Source organism: Chamaea fasciata, unplaced genomic scaffold, assembly GCF_029207755.1.
Source record: "Chamaea fasciata isolate MVZ Bird 193981 ecotype frontalis unplaced genomic scaffold, bChaFas1.0.hap1 SCAF_3, whole genome shotgun sequence".
Taxonomy (NCBI): domain Eukaryota; kingdom Metazoa; phylum Chordata; class Aves; order Passeriformes; family Sylviidae; genus Chamaea; species Chamaea fasciata.
Window position 1 is genome coordinate 98,891,277 of NW_027094088.1, and position 27,731 is coordinate 98,919,007.

A 27,731-nucleotide genomic window follows, 5' to 3' on the forward strand; every position below is an offset into this window, starting at 1 on the left:
AAATAAAACTACTTTTAAAAGCACTTTTTCTGCTTCTGTTCCCTTGCATTGCTTACACAGTATTGTTCTTTTTAATGTATGAAAATGACAAATACTAACAAGTAGCACCTGAGGGGAAAAAAATGTATTTCTTTTGAACTTTAGTTGAACAGAAAAACTGTAGATGGCACACCTGAGATAAAATTAGAGGGATAAAACACCAAATAACTCCCTCTTACCATTTTGCTTTTGTTTTCTTCTAATACCAGGGTTAAGCAGAATCAAAGTCTGTATTAACAAATTGTTTCTCAGACAATGAGGTAGAAGCGAGTGTCAGTTTTATTTTACATTTCTGCAATATTGACATTAACATACAAAACATGGTTTAGGAAAAAGAGAAATTGTGTTAAATATAAAATTCTGTAATGTCCTGGACAGGGAAGATGGAATCTTCAAGTCGTGTTTGGGGAATGCCAGAGTACCATGTGCAAGGTTGTGTGGCTCCTGTTTGCACAGTAAGTCTTTCCTAGGACTGTGTGTGGCTCCAGACTGTCCGTGGTGTCAGAGGAGCCCCCACACAAACACAAACACTAACACCAACGCTGTTGCCGAAGGAAATCAGGACTTCTCCGACATTAAAACTGAATCAAAGGCTGTAGACAACACTTTGCAAATGGCTTGTGCTTGTTCCTAAAAAACCCAAACACACACTTTAACACTTTCTGAAAAACTTCTAAACTTCTCAAAACTCATTTAAAGCAGAATGTGTCCTTCATTTTGCTTTGTGAGACCAGATTTCACCTGTCGGGCCTGCAATGACATGTAGGAGCTGTCTTACAGGAGCTCTTTTGAACGAAGTCAGAGTTGCTGGCTGTCAGCATAGCAGGCACCAGCATTCAGAACGTCATTTCTTGTGTTGCCCCAGCGCTGCCAGCCAAGGGTCTGTGTCATCAGAGCATCCTGACAATGAATTCTCCTACTCATAACAAAGGATCACCTCCCTTGCTTACACATATAAGGCTGCATGCTCTACTACCAGAATTGTTACTCCATCCCTTCCTGCTCCATAGCTTAAGAGGTTTTTGTCTTCGGAAATACAAGTGGAGATTGTCCATAGGAGCTGCCATAGCACTCTTTAGACTGGAGAGAGCTTTCTCAGGTGAGTACAGTCACTGGCAGTTTTAAGGAATGTAGGTGTTTTCCTCAAAGCTGATCCAATGTAGGCAAGCAGGGCTGTTTTCCCCTCCTCAGCCAGCACACATTTATACCTTTGTTTTGTTTTGTTTTTTTTTTAATTAAGCAATCCTCCTTCTGCCAAAAAGCCTTCACAAGGGCCTTGGGTTTCAGAATCTCCCTCAATTATTGCAATCAATCAGAATTGCAATACCTAATTTAAATACTGAAAGCATAAACTCTTACCAAGCTATTGCACTGATATACCCAGAGGCTGCATTCTTCAGAGGCTGCATCTGTTGTCTTCAAAGCCAGTAAACTTTTCCCTGCTCCCAGACCATCGTCATAGCACACCATCCGTACAATCAGATAGAGAGCGTGCCTGTGTAACACATCCTGAAAGCACATGGCAAATAAAAGTTACTCTGGAACAGTGCAACAGCTATTTCAGTTTTCCACATTTTTATTCTCACTTACAAAAGAGTACTTCAGGTTTGTTTCCTTGGTAATTTTTTTTTTTTTTTTTTAACTTGGGAGTTTAGTCAAGATTTTAAAAAGTGGTGGTTAAGCACCAGTTTAGCTTTAATTTTTGCTTCTGTTTTAGAAGTGCATTCCTATGTGGACTATGAAGACAAGCTGAGAAAGATCTCAGAGAGACTTTGGGACACCTTCCAGTACATGAAGGGGGCCTGCAATAGAGCAGGAAAGGGACTTTTCACAGGGGCATGTAGTGACAAAAATGGGATTTGAATGGCTTTGAACTGAAAAAGAGTAGGTTTATAGTAGGTTATTGAATTCAGGGTAAGAAATTCTTTACTGTGGGAGTTGTGAGGCACTGGAACAGGTTGCTCAGAGAAGGTGTGGATGCCCCATCCCTGGAAGTGTTCAAGGTCAAGTTGGAGGGGGCTTGGAGCAACCTGGTCTAAGGGGGGTTGTCCCTGCCCATGGCAGGGGGATTGGAACTGGAGGATCTTTCCAGTTCCCTTTTCCTTCCAACTCAGCCCCTCCCATGATTCTATATTGATATTCCTGGCCATAGTCTGAACACACACATTCGTTTCCCACAACCCTCACTCACTCTCTGTGACAGGTGCAACACTGGCCTTCACACACAGAGGTAACAAAACAACTTCTTACCTTCCCAGTATTTTTCCAGACAATCCCCTGTCTCAGTCTTGGGAAGGATACACACCCAAAACTGTTCCCAGAAGAGGGTACAGACAAGGTCCATTGCTTTGGGGGGCAGTAGCCATGTGGCTGTAGCCAGGCTGTTTGTGACCTAAGCCACAGGATGTGTCCTGACTCTTCCACAGATCTCATCTTGGAGAATTCTGCTCTCCATCAGAGCTGCAGGATTTCCACCATAGTCCCAACACTTCTGATTTTGGCTTCTACCAATCCCCGAAAGGGATTGGTAGAAGACAACCAGTACAAGGTCTCTGCAGCCCTACCCTACACAAAGCCTTTCTTCTGCAGCCATCCTGCCCTCTGATCATACTCATGTGGTCTATTCCAGTCATACCATCTCTGGATCTCCAGGGTCTCAGGAATTCTAGACAGCTCTGTTTCCATGTTCATGGCATCAAACACATGTATCTGTCAGCTGAAGGATCTAGAGAAATGCCCACTTTGATACAGAAGCTGTAAAAATGGGCAGTGAGCTTGCTGCCTGCCTTGAAGCCCTGGAGGGAGAGCCCTCCACCAGAGCCTTAAGGTCACCTTACTGAGAAATGTCTCCAGCCTGATGCTCACTCATTGCTCACATTGCTCCCACCATCAGCAACTATCACACCATGCTCAGGGCAGCTGGAGCCTGCCTGGAACTTAGGGATCCACCCTCCCATCTCTGTGAGAAAGATGCCAAGACTGTTCACCAAATTACTAGTAACTCTCAGGGGTTGCTTGTTTGGAACTTGCTACAGTGCTAATGTGTATGTGGATTATTACTAAAAGAGGGATGATAGAATTCTTTTGAGTACAGTCTCCCTGTAAATTAATTTCCTCCCATCCTTTCAGTATCTTGGAACTCTGTGAAAAGAATTTGGTGAACTAACACACTGAAGGACAAATTAACAGTGACACAGATGCAAAAAGCCGGAATTTGGGGAACAAAATTGCAATGCAATAAATCATCAGTGCAAGCTAGCTTAACCACAAAAGGCTTTATCTGCTTGTGCATGCTTTCAGCTTGAAGACAGAGAGGTGATGGATGAAAGTCTTAAATTTACTATTTGATCTTTATCAAAGCACAAAGGAATTTAAATAATAGTGTAACTCATGTTTTTAATGAGAATTAAGAATTTACGAGAGCAAAAACAGAATTCAAAAGAATTTTAAGTCTGAGTAACAACTACTGCCCTTTCTCCCAGGCATTAGAAACAAGTGTTTTACTTTCTGAAGGGACCAAAGGAAACTTTTTGGCTCTCTTCAGAGCATTCAACTATTAAGCAATGCTGTTCCCCGTGCTCATACTTGAGGCTTTTATGAACAGGCATTGCTGGGTTGTTGATGGGTCAAGGCTTCGTAAGGCCAAGTATTTATGGTATCTGGGGCTCTGAGGGCAACCAGAAGGAAACCACATGGCTGCAACACAAAGCTACACGACGGCAACTGGAGGGCCCTGGGGAAGAGACCGGATTTTTATTTTTAGCAAAGCTACTTGAAGTGCACTAAAGGAAAATAAGCCACAAGTAGGAAATAATGCAAACAAAAAGTAGGCTCGATCAATAAAGTGGAATCATAAGGCTTTAATGCTGGAGTGAACTCTAACTCTTGGATTAGGAGTGCAAGGATGGAACTCAAAAGAGCTGGGCAGCTCAGATATTCTTAGAAAAATCATATCCTTTGTTATTCCCTCTTCACAAAAATACCAAGAGGAACTGCCTTACTATCTCGGGCTGAGGAACATGGTCTTGGACCCCACAGTCACACTACTTTTCCCCCATGAAATAATGGCAGGACAGCCACAGAGGAAGGAAGCTGTGCCCAAAGGACATTTCCAAAGGCTTGCTTGCTTTTCGTCTGGTGCTCTATCTCAAAAGGAACAGCTTTTTGTCATAAATCCAACAAGGAAAACACAGCATGCTGAGATATGACATGAAGCAGTGCTGCTGGGAAAGCTTGTTTGTTTGACTTTTGCTTAAAGCCAGAAATGACATTTTGGTCACACAGATCATCTACAGAGAAATAAATGAAAGCACTTTTCAACTCTCATCAGAAAGACAAGCTGAAGCACTTACATACTGATCAGATGTAGAAACTTTAATGCCGTATTTGGAAACTCCCATAATAAACTCCTCTTCACCTGGAACAAAAGGTAACTTTCCATCTTGCTTTGGAGGGAAACAAACAAAAGCCTTTAGTGCAGACAGAAGAACATGAACAATGAAGATACATAACAGAAAACATATTTATGTGTACTTGGGTCCACTGGGTCAGCACCACCACAAACCCTGCTCAGATTATGCTGTGTGGGGTCTGCCCAGGGCTCATGCACTCACCCAGTCTCTTAATGTTATGTGAAATACATTCAGGGGAGACTGGACATTAGGAGGCATTTCTACACTGAGAGGGTGACCAGACACTTGAGCAGGCTTTCTAGAAAGGTGGTTGATGCCCCAAACCTGCTAAGTGTTTAAAAGGCATTTAGACAATGCCCTTTACAACACATTTAACTGTTTGTCAGCCCTGAAGTGGTTGGGCACTTTGAACCGGTGGTCACTGTGGGTCCCTTCCAGCAGAAACACTCTATTCCATTCTGCTCTATTCCACTCCATTCCATGGTTCCGGAAATGAATTTATCATCTCAGCAGAGAGTTTGGCCCTGTGGCCTATGAGCTGCACTGACCCAGCGTGATCTGTGTTCCACTGGCAGCACTTTTGCTGTCTGGCTGCAAAAATAGTTTTAGCACATATTCAGAAATGTCAAGTTGACGATAGACATTCTGTGCTTTTAAAAATATATAATCAGCTACCTAATGAGAACAACCAGTTACAGCTTTTAGTACAAAATTAAGTACAAGCAACCAGAGATTGGCAAGGATGACCCAAATATTATTCAGGTTCTTTGGCCACAGGCTCATGAGTGATTGCAAGCAGAAACTTGGCATCTTCCTCTATGGGAAAACGTTTACAGTAGTGAAGAATCTGGGGAGATATTCCTTCCTGGATACTAATCCTAATCGTCCTGGAGGCAATGTAACAGCTTTCAGCTGGGACATGTTCAATAAGGACTCATGAAAAGGGCCTTGGTTCTGAGCCTGCTTCTGCAAACTGATCCTCTGGGTGCATCTTCTCCAGTCACCTAAAATTATAGAACTGTGATGGCTTTTGAGATTCATAGGTTAATAGTTAAGTACGCCACTTTCTTCAAGCAAGTCTAAAATTTACAGATGTGAAACCACAGGATAAATTTTAAAAACCACACCTAAGTTTAAGATGTTTTGACTTTGTTGGTATTGCCTTTTGTAACGTACTTACCTGTGCAACATCTATGTAGTTTATCAAGTCCAGTGGCCCTTCAAGACTTTTGCTCTCATTGTATTTCAATTTTTCAATGGCACCAACATATTTAACTCTGAATTCTGCACATGTATCAGAATTACTATTGCTTTGTCCTGCAACAAAGTAAAACAAAGCCATTCTGAAAACTTCCAGAACTGCAATGCCAGTCTAATTGCTGTTAACAGGGCTGACATACTGAACACCCTAATTTTGAAGACTTTCATCAAACACTTATCACAGTATATTAACTCCCCTTGAATGAACTGTACTGGGTCGATTTAGGAAAGACCTTGGTAAAGGCAACAGTTTTGCATGCATCCATGATACAGCACTGTTTATACCAATTCAAATTTAGACTTAACAACCTTGAATCAGAAAACACAGAAAAGCTGGTTCTACTTTTTGATGTCTGTTTGTTTCAAATTAACTGTTTGGTCCAGCAGTGATACACTGTAATCTGCTGACTAAAAAGAAGTAAAATCAAATCTTATTTCCATTATTTTGGTGCAAATGTAAGCTTAGGAAAGCAAGAACAGCCATCCAAAAAGCTGTGCAAGATTTGTGCTGGTAACAGACTGGTAACACAGTTAAGATTTTCTTCCTCAGACACTTTACTTTGAAAACAGTGACTTAATCCTAGATGAATCATTAACACTTAGAGGCCTAGGGCTGTGTCTACAAAGACACAAAGTCAATCCTGCTCCATCCATGCCTGCTCAAGCTCTGATTACATACCTGAACTTTTTGTGGAGTCTGTATCTAGGCTGGCCACAGTACTAGACCTGGAAAGTCCCCCAAGACTGGAATCTACAGACTAAGAAAAAAAAGCATCATCAGAAGAAAGTTACCGAGAATGTGTTACCAATGCACTTCTAGATGTGCTGCCTCAACCCTTTAAAAAAAAACCAAAACAAACCCTACACTTTATGTTCTAGTTACTTTAGCAGCACTGGAAAACAGGTAGGAAAAAACAGTACCACCTGTTTCTTTCCTCAAGTTACCTTTCTGCCTCAATGCAGATTGGACTGATTAAAGTTCATCAGGAACCCTTGAGAAGTCCACAGATACTTTGGAAGAAGTAGGAAATGACAGAAAAAGAGAAAATGAACCTGAAGGTTATGTCCAGAGAAAAAGGAAAAATAAACCTTAGGGTTCTGTCCAAACTTTTCTGGTACAGCATTTTTACATCAAGAAATTGACAACTACATGCTTGTCAACAATACCTGAAATAACATATGAGTGCAGGGGAAAAGAAATGGGACCTTGGAAAATCCAGAATATTCAACTGATCATTCTAAAACTGATCAGACAAAACAGATTGTTCAAAATTAAGAATATTTTTAGAGATACCGAGAAACCAAAAAGTACTGAAGGATAAACTCATTCTTGGTATCTAGCACCAGGCACTGTCTTTAAAGAAAAAATTTAAGAACAAATGTACTAATTTTTCCTTCAAACCTTACTATGTGCTGCCAGAAAATCTTACATTTGTGCAATACGCTGTGGAAGTGACTGAGTATTCCTCTCAGAATACAGGGGCTTTATGATGGAGAGGTATTTTTAACTCTCATAGCGCAATCTGAGAGACGGAAATAGAAAGTTCTCCTTGTGGAACACGGCATTTTATGGAAATCACATCCTACCATCAGTGCAAGTGAACCACTGAACTGTCAACTTGTAACAAACCAAAGTGCTTCACCAAGAGCATAAACACCACATTCAGCTTACCTTGCTTTTAGTGCTGATCTCACTGCTTTGTGAGCTGCTGCTGCTGTGTCGCTTTTTTCCTTTTCTAAACATTTTTTCATAATTGGATCAAGGAAGATCTTCTAAGTAGAAAAAATAAAAATTAAAGCCTGTCATATCACCAAGGGAACGAGGTCCAGGCAAATGCCAGTGACTGTCCAAAGTGGATGCTCACAGGACTCTGTTCACAGGACTCTGTGAACAGAGATAGGAATTTCACTCTGGTGCTCTTCACGTGTGACTGGGGAAAGTTCCTCAAGCTCTCCGCTAAAACTTCCCCGTCCTTCTGAACCATCAAAAAAGGCTACTACCTAGTTTACAGACTGTTGCAAAGGTCAGTTCTAATGCGTATATAGATTTAGAAACAAGGCAAAATTTAAAATTTATATTCCCACATAAATGTATTTGGTGATTTTTATTTGTGACTATGATCTAACTGCCCTATAAAGTGCATACAACACATTCCCTGCTCCAATCACTGTGTTTCCAGTAAAACAAATTAACAAAAAAAGTAAAATCTATCCCTCCCTGACTAAACGCCCCCCCCCCCCAAACAAACAAAAACACCACAGAAAAACCCCAACCTACTTTTGAAGAACTATTGATTAGAATACTCATAGGAGCAGCCACTATCATTTAACATATTCCCGAAAATTAAAGCAAAACGCGTGGTATATTTGCTGCATTAGAACTGAGTTCCCGGGGATTCTGAGAGCATTCCTGAAGCATTTCTCCTGTTCCTGCCCTACTACCACCTTGCTTCACTTAACCTTTGGCTGGCCAGTGCCAAGCAACAGGATGCTGGCTCCCTGTTTCTCTGGAACCCTATTTCTCAGCTTCAGAGACGAATTATTTTCACTCATAAGCTCAGAAACTTTGAGCAGTTGAAGAAAGAGGACAGTGGAGGATGACAACCTACGGAAGACAATAGTGGAAGAAAGTGCAGAAAACAATGGAAGAAGCACAAGGCGGAGCCTAGATGTGCGACGCAGTGATGGGTCACAGCCCCTAGGCCGTCGCAGTGCCCGTCACTAAGCGAACACTGGGTCCCTGGCGGACTAAAAGCCACTCTCGGCAACCAGCGGTGCACAGGGCAGGGCGGTTCCCAGCACGATCCCGAGTCCCGGCCGCCCCAGCTTCCAGCGCCTCCCGCACGGCGCCTGCGGCCGCACCAGGAGCGCCTCTGCCGGCCCTGCAGCGGCCTCCGAGGAGGCTCCGCACCTCCCGAGCGATCCGGGCGCCTTAGACGGGCCCTCGGTAGCTCCCGGGCTCTCCGCGGAGCATCTCCGCCCCCGCGATACAGGGAGCGGCCCGGGAGGCCGTGCGGGGCAGCACCGCATCCCGCCTTCGCTCCTCTCCCCGTTCCTCCCCCCGTCCCCAGCCGATAACCCGCCAAGGGACAGAGCGATGCGGCCGCTGCTCACCGGGAGCGCCCGCTCCCGCCGCCGCTCCCGCCGCCGATCCCGTTCCGGGTCGCCCGGCGCCGGCGCAGGCGCGGCGGAAGGCGGAAGGCGGCGGCAGCGATGGCGGCCAAGCGCAAGGCTGAGGCGCTGATCCCGGCCGAGGAGAGCGACCAGCTGCTCATCCGGCCCCTGTGAGCGCCCGGGGGGCCGCGGGGCCGGGCGGGGCCGCCGGGAACCGCTCCTTTCCCCGGGGAAGGTGCCGCTGCGGGCCCAGCGTGTTCCTGGTAGCGCCACAAGCCGTGTTTTGGGGACAGCGCGAAGATGCTACCGCAGGCTTATTCGGCCCGATTTGTTACTTAGGTGCACTTTAACTATACGTGTCAATAGTTTGAGACTCGAGCGCTCAGTAAAAAACAAACGAGGCCAAAATAATTTCCTCAAACGGGTTGTTTTTATTTCTGCTGCGTTCCGTAGGGCCTCATTTCCTTTGAGATAAGTAGAGCTGTTCAGGTTCTTTGGCTAGCTGAGCTTAAAAGGGCCGTGCAATTGTTATTTCTACACGGAAAAATAATCCCAGTAAAGGCATCCAGTGTGGTTCCATCTGTGCGGTGTGGGTTGTTTCAGTCCTCATGACTTTGATATCCTTTTGCAGAGGTGCTGGCCAAGAAGTAGGAAGGTCATGCATCATTCTGGAGTTTAAAGGAAGAAAAATAATGGTAATTATTGTATGGATATATTTGTATGCCTCCCTAGTGTGGTGCTTCAGATCACTGAAGTGATTTGAAATGTTGCAGGTTAAATTCAGCCTCTGCACTGACGTCAGACACAGTGCTAGAAAAAGCACATTTTGTAGCATTCTGGAGCAGTATAGCATGTATGATGTTAGGCATCACAGAGGCTGTGCTGTAAAATAAAACCATATCCCCATATATAATGTATGTGCTTCCAGCCCAAATCATTTTGCTTGAAGTCCAGTGCTGAAAGTAATGTTTCATGAAGAGAAAGCTTTTTTTTGCATGATGCTAAAAGTTACCAGTCACTGATAACGATACCATAGACCAAGATGGAAGGGAGTTTTTAATACATTCTGTTAGAAGCTTTAACTTCCTTTCGTTTTTCAGCTTGATTGTGGAATCCATCCTGGGCTGGAAGGAATGGATGCTCTTCCTTACATTGATTTGATAGATCCAGCTGAGATTGATCTCCTCCTCATTAGTCAGTAAGTGGCATCTAAAAGCACAAATAACTTGAGGTCATGGTCTGAGCTATGTTCGCTTGTCGGTTATTAAGAGAGGCTGAAAATAGCTATTTAGATGGTATGGAAAAACTCTAGTTTCCAGATTTTTTTTCAAAAAGTTTGAAAGATCTCCATTTACAATTAAGGACTGAATATTGAGGATATTCATTCACTTTTGACATTACAACTCTTTTCTGAGCTCATTCTGACTTCTGATTTTTATAACCTGTTTGACATCATTGTGGTAGCTCCTGGAGTGAGTTTTCTACACAAAGACTGCAGGATAGTGTTGGTTATGTTTTTTGCTCAATTGGCTTTGAATTGAAAAGGTTCTCAGAGACTTACACAAGCTTTGAATGTGGTTTAAGTATTGCTTAGTGGCTAAGAGATGAGGAGAGCCGTTTCTAAATTATGTAATCAGTAATAAACAGCTCTCCATAAAATCCTGAGGTTTTGTGGTATGTGTTTGTTCTACCTTACTTCAGAAGTGTAGTTTCTTAAAATAGGTCGAACTGGAACTGTGAACAAAGAATTTAATCTTCAGAGATCATGTTTCATTCTGCAGTGTGCAACATGCAAAACTAGGATCATGTTTTTAGCTTTCGTGTATCTTTGATGTTTAGTGTCCCTAGTTCCTGTTCTTTTCCTTCCTCTAAATTTATGTGGAAATTACAAAAAGAAGATAATTCTAATACTATACATGAAAACCTTGCCAATGAATGGAGAATTTCCTATATTAGTTTTACCTTTTCTTGGTTGTGTTTCTAGTCACTAGTCTGCAGAACACAGACTGGCACAGTTAACAACAAGGTTGAAAATTCTTCTTTCTGGTTTTTCATGACACCCTGTCAATCCAGTGAAGTAATGAATTATAGATATTATATATTAGTGTTGTGTAATGTGAATGTATTAATTGGATTTGTGTGTCTATTTTAAGCTTCCATTTAGATCACTGTGGGGCTTTGCCATGGTTTTTACAGAAAACAAGTTTCAAGGGAAGGACATTTATGACTCACGCCACAAAAGCTATTTACAGATGGCTTCTTTCAGACTATGTTAAAGTCAGGTAAGCTAACCTGTGGAGTGTCTCTTCCTGAACTATTTCACCTAAATATCCAATGGGAAACTTAAGGTAAAGCTACCAAAAGTGGCTGGATGAACCGGGATGTTGTCGTAAGTAGCAACATTGCATACAATATATAAGCAGTGAATCACCTTACTACCTCGTGGGTAGTTTGTAGTGAATTTTAAGCTCCTAAAGGTACAATTCACCCTTCAGGACAAGAACAGATTAAATATTAAATGTACAAAGAGTGCTCTGTTACTTACATACTGGGGTTTTTTCTCTCCTGTATTTTTGTTTTCTTGTATTTCATGCCTTGACACATTATTTCCATGTGACTGCAATGGTCCTGAGCATATCTCAACTCAGATGTTTTGAGCTTGGATCTAAAACCTGATGAACAGTCCTCTTTTAACTTGTTTCTTCTGGGCTGGTATAAAAACCATGGATCCATTTGGTTTTTGAGGACTATTACAAGCTTAGTTGCAGATCTCTGTCCAGCACTGGGGATCTTATTGGTACTTTTTGAGAAATGCAGAGCAGATTCTTAACTGAAAAGACTATTCTGGCATGGCCTTTCAAAAGAAAGATACTTTAACTCTCCTTAGATGAACTACATTAGAGTAGCTTGACTTGATTTCTAACACAGGAGATGTGGTGTTACTGAATGGAGATCTGACTGTCAGCGGGGAAAACCCGGGGAGTGTTTTTTCCAGCTGTTCAGGTGAGCTGAAGCTCAGCCATTTCCTTTCTATCCAGTAACATCTCAGCAGATGACATGCTGTACACAGAAACAGACCTGGAAGAAAGCATGGACAAGATTGAGACCATCAACTTCCATGAAGTGAAGGAGGTGGCAGGAATCAAATTCTGGTGCTACCATGCAGGCCACGTTCTGGGAGCAGCCATGTTTATGATTGAAATTGCTGGTGTGAAGGTATTTTCTCTTTATTAAAAGTTGAAATCAAGCCTGAGTACTAATGTAGTGCTGTTGTCTCTTATGCCCCACCACTGTGGTTGCAGCTGTCCAATAAACTTGGACTCAGGAAGGGGAGAGGCCTTGGCTTAGGACTTGTATTTTCTCATTGATTAAAACTGGCAAGTGACACAGATCAGGTAAGATGTTTGGATTGTGTGGGAGTCTCAGACATGACTGAGACTTGGAACCACTGAACATGTAGTTTCCCTTGCTGGTCTGATCAGAGGCAGGTGGTAGCTGAGGCAGTTGTGTGGGAGCTGCATTTTAGTAAAATCTGTGATCAGATGTTTGTTTCTGTGATTCTCATTTACATCTCTGCCTGTCTCAAGTGCTTTGTCAATGTATGTGAGTTACATTTTTTTCACAACACTCCTGTGCTAAAGCACCTAAAGAAATAAGATTATTATTAATTTTAGGCATGGAGGGATTAAGTAAATCATATAATCACAGGCAGCACTGTGCCAAAACCAGATACTTGAAACACATCTCATGAATTGGAGTTCAGCAGGATAATCACTCTCCAAGGAAAGTTTCACACAGCCTTGAAGAGGGAAGCGAGAAGGTGGTTCTGAGGCTTGCTGCCCTTTGGTCATGATTTATAATGATTGAGAATCATAAGAGTTTTAACTTTAAAAAAATCCTAGAAGTAGAACTGAGTTTACAATGATCACAATAAAATTTAGATCTCTTAGTGGGTTTTTTGGTTGGTTTGGGGTTTTTTTTGTGGGTTTTTTTTTTTTTTCTGATTGAGGCATAACAAAGATTTCCCTCTTACTATGCATGACTCAGATAGATTGGGTTTTAATATCATTATTTTCATTAATTCCCTGTGATAGTAGGTTACCTGGCAGAACAGGTGTCTGCTGTCTCTGACTGTATGTTATTTATTCTTCACATTTTCATCAGTGGAAATACTATTAAATAATGTCAGTTTTGAAACAGTCAATTTGGGCACAGAGAGTAGCATTCCAGCCTGCAGTTAAGAATCCATTAAAAATAAATAGCAATTAAAAATTACTTCTTGGTGTAATGGGGAACATGATTATTTCATTTGGAAAATCAATTAGATGACAGGCTGTCTTTAGTATCAGAAAATATTAAAAGAATTTTTAATAAATAATTTTATTGGATTATTCATTATATTTGCATTCTGGTATGTAAATGCAGTTTGATCTTTGATTTACTTCCAGTTAGGAGTTGCTGAATTTAATGTTTTGTATATTTTTACTTCTCTGTGGTCAGTGCAAATATGCAGAAGGCTGAAAATGGCACCTTGATACCTGAAATGAAAAATAAGAGCTTAATAATTGTTTACTTGGCTTTGTTGGAATTAATGGTACTGCTTGAACAACCTTTAGTATTGAGTTTTAAATACTTGCAGTGTGGTATTGTTGACCTAATATTATAAGTGCTGCTGACACAAGAAGAGTCTTGTTTAAAGTACAGCTGACCTTTTTATCAAAAATTCATTAAAACCATCTCTGCACAGCTTTTTAAAGGCTGCTGACTGGTAGAACCTGTAACCAGAGCACCTGCTTCTCTTTGTCTCCAACAGCTCTTATATACAGGTGATTTCTCAAGGCAGGAAGACAGACACCTGATGGCAGCTGAGATTCCCAATATTAAACCCGATATTCTTATAATTGTAAGTTTTGCAAAATTATTTTTTTCTGTTAGTGATTAATTATGGATTAGGGGTATGACTTAATTAAAGCAAAAACAGAATGACAAATACAGTAGAGATTTAGTGCTAGTGATTTGTGTTAAATATCCAAAAGACTTGGGTGTTCAGGACTCTGACATTGCTTCCCATTGTATAGAAAAGTCTAATTATAATTTTATAATTCTTCTGATGAAGCTCCTTAAGGTTCTAAACAAACCTTTCTGAGATGAGAGGTTTATTAAGATTTCATCATGTGTTATACCAAACCAAATTTAACCAGACATCTATTTTAGTGGATCCTAACCTGCTTCCAGATATGTTAAGAATTTGTCCTTGCTGGAGGTGCCCTGAGTGCTATTCCATATTTTTGTTTTGTTTTCTGAGTGAAATTACTTTATTCTGAATCCATGTTTGGAAAACAGCAGCTCGAGAAACTTTATAAGTAACAGTTTTAGCTGGAAACAAACACTGGGAACTTTCAAAATTATTTCATTTACTGTTGCCCTTCTAGGTGTTCTCTGTAACTGATAATCTAATTTTAAGTCACATCAAAATCTTGTATTTTGTTTAATTCCCGTATTTTAAGTCTGGGGTTAAACCATGGCACATGTACCACTATGGGCCCTGTCAGTGTGATCATCAAAACACTGGCAGCATTTCCAGTTAGGAAAATAAGTGTGTCAAATTTGAAACCTCTTAAAAGAAGCATTGAAATTAATTGCTCTAACTTCTTAGTGCTAACAGGATCTGTCTGTCTAAATTGCTTGGAGGTATTTGGGAGAGGGGAAGTTTTTGTTATTTGCCTTGGCGGGGTGGTTTTGGGAACTTGGGGGTGGTTCTGACTTTTCCCTCTCTGACCTCTCTCCCTCCTCTCCCCAGCATGTTAACACCAGAGTGGTTATCTGCCTTTTTGTTGGGTTGAGGGAAGATCAGGAATTCTGTGTCAGCCCTTTCTGTCTCTCCATTTGTAGGAATCCACCTATGGCACTCACATTCATGAGAAGAGGGAGGAGCGGGAGGCGAGATTCTGCAACACCGTTCACGACATCGTCAACAGGGGGGGCCGAGGGCTCATCCCTGTCTTTGCCCTGGGTCGAGCTCAAGAGCTGCTCCTGATCTTAGGTATGACCTTCCCAGCTCCTCTCAATGGAAAGGCACATCAAGGGACTGAGAATGCTCTCAGATATTGTAATTCCTTGAACAACCCTTCAACCGTTTCACAGTGTGTTATTCACCTGATAATTTAATAAATGATGCATGTTTGTTCAAATGCAGAAAGTCCAGTAAACCAACCAGCAGTTCTGCCTTGTGAGATAGGATGGGAGACCTAGAAAAGAAAGAGATGATGGTGTGGTAATATGTGCTTGGCTTTTGAATCAGGATTTCAGCAGTTAGGGACAATTATTACAAATAGAAAAATAACCAGTTAGAACAACAGCTATTTTACTTGAACTGTAGGGCTAAAAAAGAGGGTATGTTTTCTTCCAAAATTCTACTGTTTTTGCGCTTTAATTGACAAACCTGTATGCAAAACTCTTTATAGGAAAAGTTTGAAGACCATAGAAGACACTTCTAACACTTCTGAAGTCCTAATAATAACAAAAAATAAATTAGGCTTTTGAACAAAAAGGAGTGAAAATTACCCATGAACATAACAAGCTACTTCACATAAAATATACAGATAGTTGTCACCAGGTACTTCAGAAAAAACAGTTTTTAAGTAAGTTATTCCCAGGTCTCTTCGCTTCCTTTTAGCAAGTTGATTTATACTGTCAAGTGATTTTTTCACTAGTCTTTCTGCTCATTCACGGGCTGGCAAGGTCAAAAGATAACTATCTCAAGCTTAAAATGCAAATATTTAGGGTGTTGAATATTAAGTGTTCCCTAAACTACTTGAAATGTTTCTCACTTTTCATTTCAGTTTAGCTCAGTATTAGAAACTAGTTTGTTTTCAAAATGTCTTACTAGTCTATTCAAATGTTAACAAGAAATTCAGGTCTAGGCATGGGGTAGTATTTGATGTTGTAGAATTATTTACTACTGCTCATTGATTGAGAGGGTTTTTTAATTTATAGAGAACCTAAAAACTGAACATTTTCAACCTTGTGTAGCCATTAGGTTGTAATTTGTTTGCCTCTTTTTGCTGTGTGTAGATATTAAAGTGAGTTTCTAAAGATAAGCTTGAAAATATATCTAGGAAAGCTCGACATGCAATTGGATGCCTAATTAGGTAGAAAATACAATTGCATCTCACATGCTTACACAGTTGAGCCTTCAGGCTTTTGTGTTTATTTCTCTTCTTTCTCTAACTGTATGACAAAAATAAAAGACTGTGTTATGGTGTAGAAAATTATGAATTCAGTTTGTGGCTGCTTATCTTTTCCTAGCTGTTTCCACCTTACACCTGAGTTTATTAAGGTAGCCATGGCAGTGAGCCTCTGTGAAATGTCGTGAGAAGCTTTGCCTGCAAATCAAAAATGAAATTGTAAAAATTGTAATGTCATTGTAAATGCACAAATACAGCCAAAAGAGTGTACTTGTATTTTTGGACTGTGGTGCCTCAATTGTGCAACATAAATGTCTTTCAGACTAGCAGAACTGTATCCAAATGGGAAAATGGATAAGTTACATTTGAACAGCTGCATTCAGATCTCTTCTTTGTGTCATGGCTACTGTCATCAATGCTATTTAAAATAAGTTGTGGTTAATGGAGGCTCTTTCCTTGTTTTTGTTCCAGTTTGGCTTGCAAAATATAACTGTTGGTGCTATACAGAAAGCCAGGCTTGATAATTGAGTGATTCCTTCTCGCCTTGAACTCCATGGATTTGTTTCCCAGAATGTTCATATAGTAAATTCTCACAAACAAATCTGTGTAGACGTCCCTGGCTCTTAGCTGTATAATTAATGTTGGTCCGGGACATTTTAGCTTTATTTGGCAGTGTAACAAAACTTCTGTTGTCATAAATGTAGACTCACTGCAGTGTAGTATCACATATACTTTTATACCTTGTAGCTGAAGGTGGTGATTGCTTGAAATTTGTTCTGCCAAAAGGATCTGAAGTTCATCTTTGTCATGTTTGTTTGCTTATTTGTTTGTTTGTACTGGTTGTATACAGTTCTAGCTGGTGACCGTTTTAGAAAAGCAGATGAAAGCAAAGAAGCTGTGATGGTGATTTTCTGTGCTAAAAAGCGCAGATAAATCTGATTTACAAGAATTACTAATGTTTCTGAGAAGCACACACTTTATAAATAATCCTGCAGATGGAATTTTGTTTTGTTGTTTGATGGCTATTTTTTGTTTGTTTTGTTTGGTTGGTTGTTGTTCTTTATTATTTTGTTTGATTTGGGTTTTTAGATGAATACTGGCAGAATCATCCTGAACTCCATGACATTCCCATATACTATGCCTCCTCCTTGGCAAAGAAATGTATGGCAGTTTATCAGACATACGTCAATGCCATGAATGACAAAATCCGCAAGCAAATTAACATCAACAATCCTTTTGTTTTCAAGCATATTAGTAATCTGAAGGTAAGCTTGAGTTGCTTACAGAAAGGTGAACGTGACAGAAGAGTTCATATTTGCTGAATAGTTTGCATGTTTAATATCCTGACACCACAGAATATTCTGAGTTGGAAGGGACCCTTAAGGATCATGTAGTCCAACTCAAATGAATGGCCCCTCCAGGGATTGAGCCCACAACCTTGGTGTGTTTCTGGCACCACACTAATCAGCTGAGCCAATCAATATCCTTAATATCCTAATAGATTGTTTAGGTCCAGGTTTGTATCTGAGTTATCTGCTGTCCCAGTGCTTAGGGGGCTGTTTGAGGGAAGCTTATCCCCCAACACTTTCTCTGCTATAGATCCCTGTGCTTGCAGCTTACTCCTTGTGGATATCAGTAAAAGGAATTTTCCTGCCAAGGGCACTTTTGGTGAGGATGGGGTATAATCTGTGAACACAGGGCCCTTCTTGTACGTTGTTCAAGGGTGCAGCTGGGCTGACCTTCGTTTAAGTGAGTTGTGGTAACTGATATTCTCACTGTGTCTTTCTAGAGTATGGATCACTTTGATGACATTGGCCCCAGTGTTGTGATGGCTTCTCCAGGTATGATGCAGAGTGGCTTATCCAGGGAGTTGTTTGAGAGCTGGTGCACAGATAAGAGAAATGGAGTCATTATTGCAGGGTACTGCGTTGAAGGAACTCTTGCTAAGGTGAGTTGCTAATGCATGACAACCTCTTAATAACAGGTAGTGTTCGTGGTAGGTTTTAAAAGAATTGGTCAATAGCAAGTGTCTTTTTTTGATTTACTGAGATTGTTGTTGGGCATGTATGAGTATGTAGTGAAAACTGATTGCTTTTGGTTATTATTAATGAAAAGTACAGAAAATTTGCATATGGTCCTTTCCAGTGATATTATGTAGAATAATCTTTTCTAGGGGCAGTTATCTTGTCATGAGAAAGAATGCATGGTACTTTAGACCTCTCTACTTAAATTTTCAAGAAGGTAGCCCTAATCCTAATTCTAGAGAAGCTGGTATTAAGTCTAACACTACTTACATGTCAGAGACCAGACTGCCTTGTGCCACCAACCGTCTGTAGGGAATGAAATCCTTCCAAATTCCAGCAGCTAATTTTGCCTTTAGAGATAGAAATCACACACATGTTACTGTTTTGATACAAGTTAGAGATTTATCTGGAAGAAGGATGAGCCCTCAGATGTGCTGAGGATGCACAAGATGAAATGGTGTGTGTTGTGCCTGCATTTTCCATGTGTGAGTCTGTGGTCTGGGAAATTTGAGAGATTTTTTCACTGCTTCACATTTAATAGTGGCTGCCACTATTATTTCATTGATGTTTGAAATGTCAAGCATTAGTTATATGGTGCCTGTAGGAGACTTTACTTTTTTTAATTAAGGTGCTTTTTATTTTCTAGCACATCATGTCTGAACCTGAAGAGATCACAACTATGTCAGGGCAAAAACTCCCACTGAAGATGTCTGTGGATTACATTTCTTTCTCTGCTCACACAGATTATCAACAAACTAGTGAATTTATCCGGGCCCTGAAACCTCCACATGTGGTCAGTATCCCTGCTGCCCATTTCTCCAGAGTGGGATTCATCAAACCAGCTCACAGCCTTGAGTCAAGGCAGGGATTGGTGTCTAGCAGTAGCCAGCATTCCTGTGCTTTGAATAATTGAAGGTGGAAATTTTAACCATTTTTTGTCAAGTTATCTTAGCAAAGTGAAAATGAACTTGTTCTTGAGTGTCTGCATGTGGAATCCCTGGGGATGCCTTTCCAGACAATGGTGTTGACCAGGACCTGCTTCAGCAGTGTTCTGTGCAAGTAAGATGAGTATGGGATAATGTGAAGTTGGTGATGCTGGTATTGGAATAATTCACTGGAATTTGCCCTGAAATAAATAAGAAAACGTATGTTGAAGGCATGTGCAGACAGCAAAAGACAAAAGCAGCTTTGGAGGGAAAAGCATGAGCAAATAATGGGAAGAAGAAGGTATGAAGGACCAGAATGTGAAAATGGGGACTAGGATCTGAAACTGGTGGTGAAACAGTGTGCAAGCACAGATTAGAAAGAAAAAAATCATCACAGAAGAGAAGAGAATTAACGTGGCAAAGAAAATTGTGAACAGTGAAGCATTCTCTCTGAATTGCTTTTTTATTATGTTTATATCTACACACAGACACAAAAATATAAAGCTAACTGACTTCTGTTGAACTTAAATTAATACTTCCCTTTCATAATACGACAATATATATTTGTGTGTGAAAAATAAGATCTCTGTAATGCACTCTACTTGGTAGCATGGATTTTTCAACTAATACTCAGGATTGTGAAATCCCACCCTTTGAATAATGCAGAGAATTCACAGACACAGAACTGTAATTGAGCTCATGTTTCCTACACTGTGACCTCATGGAGTTGCATTTTTATCAAGATGAAATAGAATATGGCGGTTTTCTTGGATAATTTGCTTACTAAACATGTCTGGTTGGACAAATAATTTCTGCTAAAAAGAAAACTGTCTTTTTTTACAGATTTTAGTTCATGGTGAGCAGAATGAAATGGCCAGATTGAAAGCAGCATTGATACGGGAGTATGAGGATAATGATGAAGTTCATATAGAAGTTCATAATCCGAGGAATACTGAAGCTGTGACTTTAAACTTCAGAGGAGAAAAACTTGCCAAGGTATGAAATCAGTGTTTTCTTATATGTTGAACAGTATTTTCTTCTGGTGTTAAAATTACACGTTATCTTCCTAGCCTCTGTTTTTAATTGATTTCAAATTACATGTTTTCCAGGATCTCAGTGTATTAACATTTTTTGTTTAGTTGTATTTGGGGTTAGGTTCAGGGGTTTTTATTTTAAGGGATTTTTGTTGTTGTTGTTTTGGGTTTTTCTTTGGTTCACTCTTACAAACTTTTCTTGTGTTATGTCTCAGAAATTTTCTAGGTTACTCTGACCTTCTTTTTTTTTCAGATTTAATTTTACACACTGATTTTTCTGAGAGAACCATATTTCATCTCCATAATTACTTGAAGCTGTGAATGCTTCAGATTGCCTTGTTGCAGTAATGTGTTTTTTCTCTGCAGGTGATGGGATCTTTAGCAGATAAGAAACCAGAGCAAGGACAGAGAATTTCTGGAATCTTAGTTAAAAGAAATTTTAACTATCACATCCTTTCTCCATGTGACCTCTCCAGTAAGTACAGACAGTGATGTGATCAGTGGGTAATTTAATTACTGTGTCATTAAAACACTTAGGATTCTGGGGGTTTTTCCCTGCAGTTTTGTGTTTCATAAGTAATTAGTGAACATGTTTGCCATAAGTTCTGAACTATTGTAGTGACTCAAAAGGCATTTAACTCATTGTTCACTCAAATTTAAAATCTTTTCTTTCTCTAACAGAAAACAAGCAAAATTCCATTTCCCTTCTGGTTATTTAAAACCTTTTCCTCTGCAAGGATATGCATAAAACATTCCAGTGGGAGCCAAAAACCACCTCAATCAGTAGTCCAACCATTTTCTAAAATGTCATTAGTTTTTAGTGTAAAAAGCTACAGAACACAGAAAATATATGTGTAGTCCTCCTATGCTTTTTATTACTCAGGGAATTGATCTATTTTCGGAATAGAAGAGGAATTAAATCTAAGGTCAGAAGAGCTTGGGGGAAAGCAGTTCTGCTGCCCTAGCTCACAGTTTGTCTCCAGTAGGCAGGATAATAAAACAAGCTGGCTTCCTAACCAAAAATACATTATTTCTCTTATTGTAGGTGCTCCACTTCCTTTTTATAAATTGCCCTTTTCAGCCTTCTTGTCTTAAATGTATCAATGCCATTATTTATCTCTAATGGCAATTCTGTTTATTAGGAAATAAATTTAGAGGACTAATTTTTAACATGTACTTTTTACCATGGTTTCAGATTACACAGACTTGGCCATGAGCACAGTGACACAGACACAAGCCATCCCCTACACGGGCCCTTTCAATCTGCTTTGTTACCAGCTGCAGAAACTCACAGGTGTGTACTTGGGAGGACATGGTCATGGTTTATACTGGCCAGCTTTTAGAACAACTTCCAGTCTTCAGTGGTCTTCTGAGTGGAGATTTCTTCGTATTTTACAGAATTTCTTTGTATTTTTCGTATTTTACATCAGGCTATGCAGCTTCTGCCAGATCCAGTCCATGAGTGTGACACAGCTTTGGGGGGGATTCTGCCGTATTCACATTGCAAAGTGATGAGCATATAGCAATACTGAGCATGGGCTGATTTCTGTCTCTGTCAGCCCCCAAAGTGAGTGCTCTGACCACTCTGATGGAAACTTTATTAATTGGTCTTGTATCTCTAGCCCCAGATGGAATGGCTAATGCCATCCAATTAATCAGAACAAGAGCTCTGCCCTCCTTTGTGACAAACAGCCTCTTCTGTGACTCTCCAAGAAGCACGAATTGGCTTTTCCTGGGTGAGAAGCCCTTTAAACCTGACACAGGGATGATCCCCTGTGCCTCTATGGCTTTCTCAAGTGTTAGGGGCAGCTCCTATCTTAGGTACATACACCTTGCAGATTCCTTTCCCAGATTAAAAGCCTAGAATTTTTTTAATTCTCTAGTATCAGAATCTAATTCATGTCACTAATGAAGACAGCACCTATATTCAGTTGAGGTTCAGGTCTCATAACCCGAGTGCTACCAGGCACATAAGTGCTTTTTGTTTAAGCTCTATGCTTTTATGTGAGCAATGGGTTATCCTTTAAGGGGGAAGAGCTGGTTACTTCTGCAAATGGAGCAGAATTTACTAAATTTCTCATGTGTTTTCTTTTTTGTTGGTGTACTCACTCAGTGTACTAAGCTAGTCAAATATGAGAATTCAAACCAAGTAAAATGGCCAATGTTAACTAATAAAAACCCCTCAAACAATCCAGAACAAAGAAAATAATATTGTCAGGTAAGGGAAGAGAGTATGGAGTTCCATTTTGTGAGCTTCTTGGAGCAGTTGTGATAACAGACAACCCTTCTTATTCTTAAACTGACCTACTTTCTTATGCAAATGAAATTAATTTTTGCTTTCAGTATAATTTCATTTTTGCTAACCATTTTTTGTCACTTCTTAGGTGATGTAGAAGAAATAGAAATCCAACAAAAACCAGCCCTGAAGGTTTTCAAAAATATTACTGTGATCCAGGAACCAGGCATGGTAGTCCTTGAGGTGGGCATTGGTGAGGGAGAAAGGAGTACTTTGTTCTCCAATAATACCATAGAGATGCCATGCAGAATTCAATGTTTTAAGGAGTTTTCTATCGTATGACAAGTAGAGCAAAGGCTAGAACAAAGTTCCCCTTGAGCTGTGGTCCTGTGTGGATGTGTGTTACTTTATTTATCCAGTGCCAGCTGGGGTTTTTTTTTGCTCTGTCTTATGAGTGTAATGGCAGATTTGGTGCTCTTCTTTCATTTGGCAGATAATTGGAAATAACATCAAATGGTGTTCATTCCTCCCACAAAGAGTTGTGGTAATTAATTATTTTGTAAATGTGCTCACAAACATTGAAAAGCTTGACTTTTTCATGGGAAGTTACTGGAGTACACCCAGTTAAAAGTAGTTAATAATTTGATGTGAAACGTATGACAGTCATTTGAAGCTGGAATTCAGAGAAGAGCAAAAAGGAGAATGCAATTAATGTTATATTGTTTTTATGCTGCATTATTCACTCAGTCCAAATCACGAATTTTTTTTTTTTGTCTTCTAGTGGGTGGCAAATCCTGCTAATGATATGTATGCAGACACTGTGACAACAGTGATACTAGAAGTTCAGTCAAATCCCAAGATACAGAAAGGTATAAGTTTAGTGTATGCTTATTTAACTTAAGCATTTCTTCCTATTTTTATATCAAGCTTGGAGGGAAATAATGCCTTCCAATAGATTCCAATCCCCTTACTGTATTTCCTTGCCTTATGGAACTTACTAGGGAGTAAAATTTGCTACTTAAAAACAGATTTACAGATTGGTCTTCATTGTTTGTGATGTTCATTTGTTGGAACTTTCTCTTACATGGCAACCAATAACTTGTTTTACACTACCTCTCTTTTGAAACCAGGTCTAAAAAAATCTACTGTTTTTTATTTCAAATTTTCTGTGCTGAAATATATTCAATGAATGTCTGTGCTTATTACTACTGCTCATATTCAGTGTAAAATAAAACTGTCTATATTTTATTTTATTTTATTTTATTTTATTTTATTTTATTTTATTTTATTTTATTTTATTTTATTTTATTTTATTTTATTTTATTTTATTTTATTTTATTTTATTTTATTTTATTTTATTTTATTTTATTTTATTTTATATTATATTATATTATATTTTATTTTATTCATGCTCCCAGCCTACATGATGTGGTATTTTTGTGTAATAAGAGAAAATGGAGGGATTATAAACAACTGATGAAAGTAATTATTTCCTCTATTAAGTAAAGGACATATGAGATGTAATGAGTGTTAACAATAAACAGGAGAAGTAAAAAGTCAGAATGTGAATTGCGAAATTTTTTATTTTAAAATAAAAATACAGGAATATATAATGGGAATGTATGCATTTCCTTGACTTTTTTTTTTAATACATTTTTTAATAAATTGTTTTAACATACATCTTTTATTTAGTTTTTGGATTGTTTTTCAGTAAAGCCAGTTTGTGATTAGCATTCATCAATTAGCCATTTTTCCCTCCCACTAAATGTCTGTGAAAGTATTTTTTTTTTCTTTTCAGCTGCAGTAAGTAAGATTTCCAAAAAAATAGATATGGATGTATATAGGAAGAGAATGGAGATCATGCTTCAGTAAGTTGGTATATATTTTTCTAAAGGAAAATGAGCAATGTTAATCATGTAAATAGAACAGTCTTAGTATAAGAGGGTTTAAATATAGTTATGTAAAAATACTTGAGGCAAATTTACTTCAGTCTAATTTCTGTGAAGGCCAGGAATTAAGTAAAGAAAGAGGTACAGTTAAAAGTTCTCAGCCTCACTAAAATTTTGAATTCAGTTACATCTTCCAGAAGCAGATTTTTAAGTTACTTTGAAAAATTGTGCTACAAATGGTTAATAAAAATAACTTTGTATCACATCTCTTTTAAAACTTAATTTGATGTGTATCCTGTTAATTGTGTAGAAATCTTGCCTCTTTTGAAAGCAAAGGAATCCTTCCCTTTATTTATGATGATATTATTTTGGTAGAATACTCACTGTTATTTGATACCCACCGTCATAATTTAATTCCATAATTTTAATTACATTGGAGTGAGTTAAATAATTGTTGCTGAAAGGTGATACTCACCTGAAGAAGTGAACCCAGCCAGGGTTAATAGAAAAACCTAAGTTTGCTGTTTGGCCACACCTTACACTCACAGCTCTTTGCTTTAGGGATATGTTTGGAGAGGACTGTGTGAGTTCCAAAGATGACTCTGTGCTGTGCATCACAGTGGATGGAAAGACTGCCAACATTTCCCTGGACACTCGGGTATGTAAAGCAAAGCACTTTTCTGTGGGCTGTGTTCAGCAGCGTCCTGTCCAGCACACAGGGCTGCCCACACTGGCATGGACTCGCTAAGGAAACGTACTTGGTGTCAAAGCAGAGAGCATTCTTAATTTAGAAAAGCTAGCAATTTTTATGCAACAAATGCAGTACATTTGGGAAAAACCTCAGTATTTTTCAGCAGCTCGGTTGTATGAAAAAATGAATAAAGAAAGATTGTAGAAGAGAAAGTGAGTTAACTCACAGGTTTTTTAAAATGCTTTTAAGCATGGCTCTGGTCTGAATAATTGAACAGTTAGAGGGTAGGAATGTTGCTAATAATTTTTTTGTCATCTTGATCCTTTTGGAGCTAAATTGAAAGCCTGAAATACTCACAAGAAGAAATACTTCATTAATTTACTAGCTTGGTCCAGAATTGGATGCCATGCAGAAGGGTGCTTTAAGAAGCCATCACACCTAGTTATTTGAATAATGTTAAACTGTAAAGAATGATTAAACTCATGTCCTTCATGTTCTTAAGCATTTTAACATGTTGATTTTCTGTCATTACTAATAACATATTAAACATAGCTTGTGTATTGCCTCTATTTATGGTAATAATATAATGTAAATTATTGTACGGAGTAGCTCTCACGTGCTCTACTTAAGGGGTCACAGCAAATGTTTTAAGTGTTCTACAAAGCCAGAAAAAAAGGTTGGCCCCTGCCAAAAATTTGTTGCCTATTGAAATAAAACTAGTGAATGTTAATTACCTTAAGAGAATAGCGAGTTCCAGTGGTAAACACACAACTTGTGCCATCTCTTTTCAGTTCTTTAATAAACATTGCTACATTTGAGTTTATGCATAGTACAGAAAAATACAGGACTGGTGAAAGGACTCTTGAAAAAAGAAAAAAGTGACTAGACTGGAAAAGAATGCATAGTGCTTAATCAAGAAGTTTGATTTCGTTTTTTGTAATATGTCATTATTGTTAAAAGATATGTGTACTGACAGAAACCCCAATGGCAGTTCAGTTACAGCAGGTGTATCTGTGCAGTACTTACTGTGCAGCATGTGTTGGCAATGGCAAGCTTGTGCCATTGTGAATCAGATTCTGCAAGGCAGATCTTCTGTCCTTCTTTACATGCATATGTGTCTTATAAAACTTTATTGACTTTAAAATAAAAAGCTGTTGAGTGTAGATCTGATTGGCAGGACATGTGGAATCCTGTTTTCCATGTTAACTCAGTGCTCTCACAGTTAACACAATTTGAACAACATTGCTAAATAACATGAAATGCATGTTTGCTGTTTCAAGTGCCATTTTTTCTCCCTCAAACCTTTATGGTTGGAAAGAGTTACTTGATCAGAAGAGTAAGAAGTTAATACTGAACTAAAGGAGGTATAGTCTTAGAGTCTAGAAAGGCCACAAGACTAAGAACAGTATTACTACTCAAATGCTGCCCTTTGTTTCTGAGGTAGAGCAGTCAGGAATGGAAATCAAGTTTCATGTTTGGGGTGGGCATCTTTCTCTAGGAAAATTCGTTTTAGTAAAAAATAAATTTATTTGGATTATTTTTGTGCAAATGTCATTATGTGTGTGGGAATGTCAGTGTGGTGCCTGTACCTCTAGTGACTGCATGTGTTTTGCCATGTTAACCTAATACAGTGTGAATTAACAGATAAAATGAAATCTCCGGGAAGTGAATCTTGTGCGATTTTGATTTTGAATTAAACGTAATTGCACAAAACTTAATGCATTTTACATAGCAGTTTTGAGCATAAAACTTGAAATTAAGCTTCTTGTTCCTCAGCAGGACTTGCTTTAAGTCTTCTCTGAACTCCTCTACATGCTAGCAGACCACTGAAAAATACACAGTGCTGCTCTTGATAATTTCCATGGCTACCTTTTCCTTTCCCCTTACGAGCATTCTTTGTGTGCTGAAAGGGAGCACGAAGTGCCAGTTGTTGTTAACATCCTTCTCTTTCTGTTCCCAGACAGTTGACTGTGAGCCAGGAAGCGAAGATGATGAATCCCTTCGTGAAATGGTGGAACTGGCAGCACAGAGGCTTTATGATGCCCTCAGCCCTGTATACTGACCTCTGTAGATAACCTAGGATGTCTAAAAAAAATTCTTTTTAATTTTCAATTTATTTGAGCTATTTTTTATGAGTAAATAGGTTTGGTTGTTTTTCTCAGTAGGTCAGAGGTTTCAATTCTGTGAATGTGAAAGTGCTTAGCTATTTCACATAATGGATCAGCAACCTCATAACAACTGTATTTGTGCATATAGATGCAATTAAATCAGGCAAAGTGTGCATATGTTCTCTTATGTGCACATACAAGAAATAATTCTTAACCTGATACAGAATTACAAAGATTAAATGGAGTTTTGTATTTTTGAATATTAAAACCATTTGGAGGATAATGTGGATGTATTGAGTTTGCATATATAATTTTGTTCATGTTGAGGAAGCGAATGGCTGCACACTTGTCTCTACTCGAAGTCAAAGGGGCTTGAACACAATTAAGAATGGAATCTACGTTTGCATGGTGGGGTTAGTTGGAGCTTTAAAACTCTGCATGTTGGTATTGCCATTAACTGGACTAGGGGTACATCACCAAGTGCAGGGGAAACGGGTGCTTAGGAACCCTGACAGCCTCGTCTGCCCCAAGTCGGCGACCACTCGGGCCTGGGAAAAGGGACACGAGTATCAGAACCTGCATGACCCAGAGCAGAATTCCAAATACATGTGACTGACGCTCTGAGGTAGCTGCAGTTGCTGCCAAACAGTGTCATGCTGAAAAATGTCCACAGAACCTGAGTTTTCTACAAAAGAACTGTCTTCTACACGCTTCTTTCCTCCTTTCGTCAGCTGATAAAAATGGCACCTGATGATCCTCACAGGAGTAGCAGTATTAGCAGAATTAGTGTATGAGCAGTATTGGCAAAATT

General features: G+C 39.3%; 2 protein-coding genes across 4 annotated transcripts; one reads left to right on the top strand and one right to left on the bottom strand.

Moving 5' to 3' along the window:
- Window positions 1–10: 10 nt before the first annotated feature.
- Window positions 11–8,867, bottom strand: ITGB1BP1 (integrin subunit beta 1 binding protein 1). 3 transcript variants are annotated; one of them, XM_066179906.1, is made up of 7 exons: window positions 8,826–8,867; window positions 7,384–7,481; window positions 6,391–6,469; window positions 5,632–5,768; window positions 4,392–4,484; window positions 1,399–1,548; window positions 11–669 (listed from the first exon to the last, which is right to left on the bottom strand). In XM_066179906.1, the coding sequence occupies exons 2-7, from the start codon at window positions 7,453–7,455 to the stop codon at window positions 598–600; spliced, it is 603 nt and encodes a 200-aa protein (XP_066036003.1). In that variant the 5' UTR covers window positions 7,456–7,481; window positions 8,826–8,867; the 3' UTR covers window positions 11–597. The 3 variants fall into 3 exon arrangements, with proteins under 3 accessions (XP_066036003.1, XP_066036002.1, XP_066036004.1); XM_066179905.1 differs by having other exon boundaries at window positions 7,384–7,484; XM_066179907.1 differs by lacking the exons at window positions 6,391–6,469; window positions 7,384–7,481; window positions 8,826–8,867 and having other exon boundaries at window positions 4,392–4,456; window positions 5,632–5,719.
- A 42-nt stretch (window positions 8,868–8,909) lies between these two features.
- Window positions 8,910–27,203, top strand: CPSF3 (cleavage and polyadenylation specific factor 3). The gene is made up of 18 exons (XM_066179903.1): window positions 8,910–8,995; window positions 9,457–9,520; window positions 9,926–10,023; window positions 10,979–11,107; window positions 11,864–12,041; window positions 13,639–13,728; window positions 14,718–14,868; window positions 17,102–17,277; window positions 17,802–17,960; window positions 18,683–18,829; window positions 19,806–19,958; window positions 20,363–20,471; window positions 21,192–21,290; window positions 22,381–22,475; window positions 23,014–23,101; window positions 24,031–24,100; window positions 24,683–24,779; window positions 26,773–27,203. The coding sequence occupies exons 1-18, from the start codon at window positions 8,925–8,927 to the stop codon at window positions 26,872–26,874; spliced, it is 2,076 nt and encodes a 691-aa protein (XP_066036000.1). The 5' UTR covers window positions 8,910–8,924; the 3' UTR covers window positions 26,875–27,203.
- The last annotated feature ends 528 nt before the right edge of the window (window positions 27,204–27,731 follow it).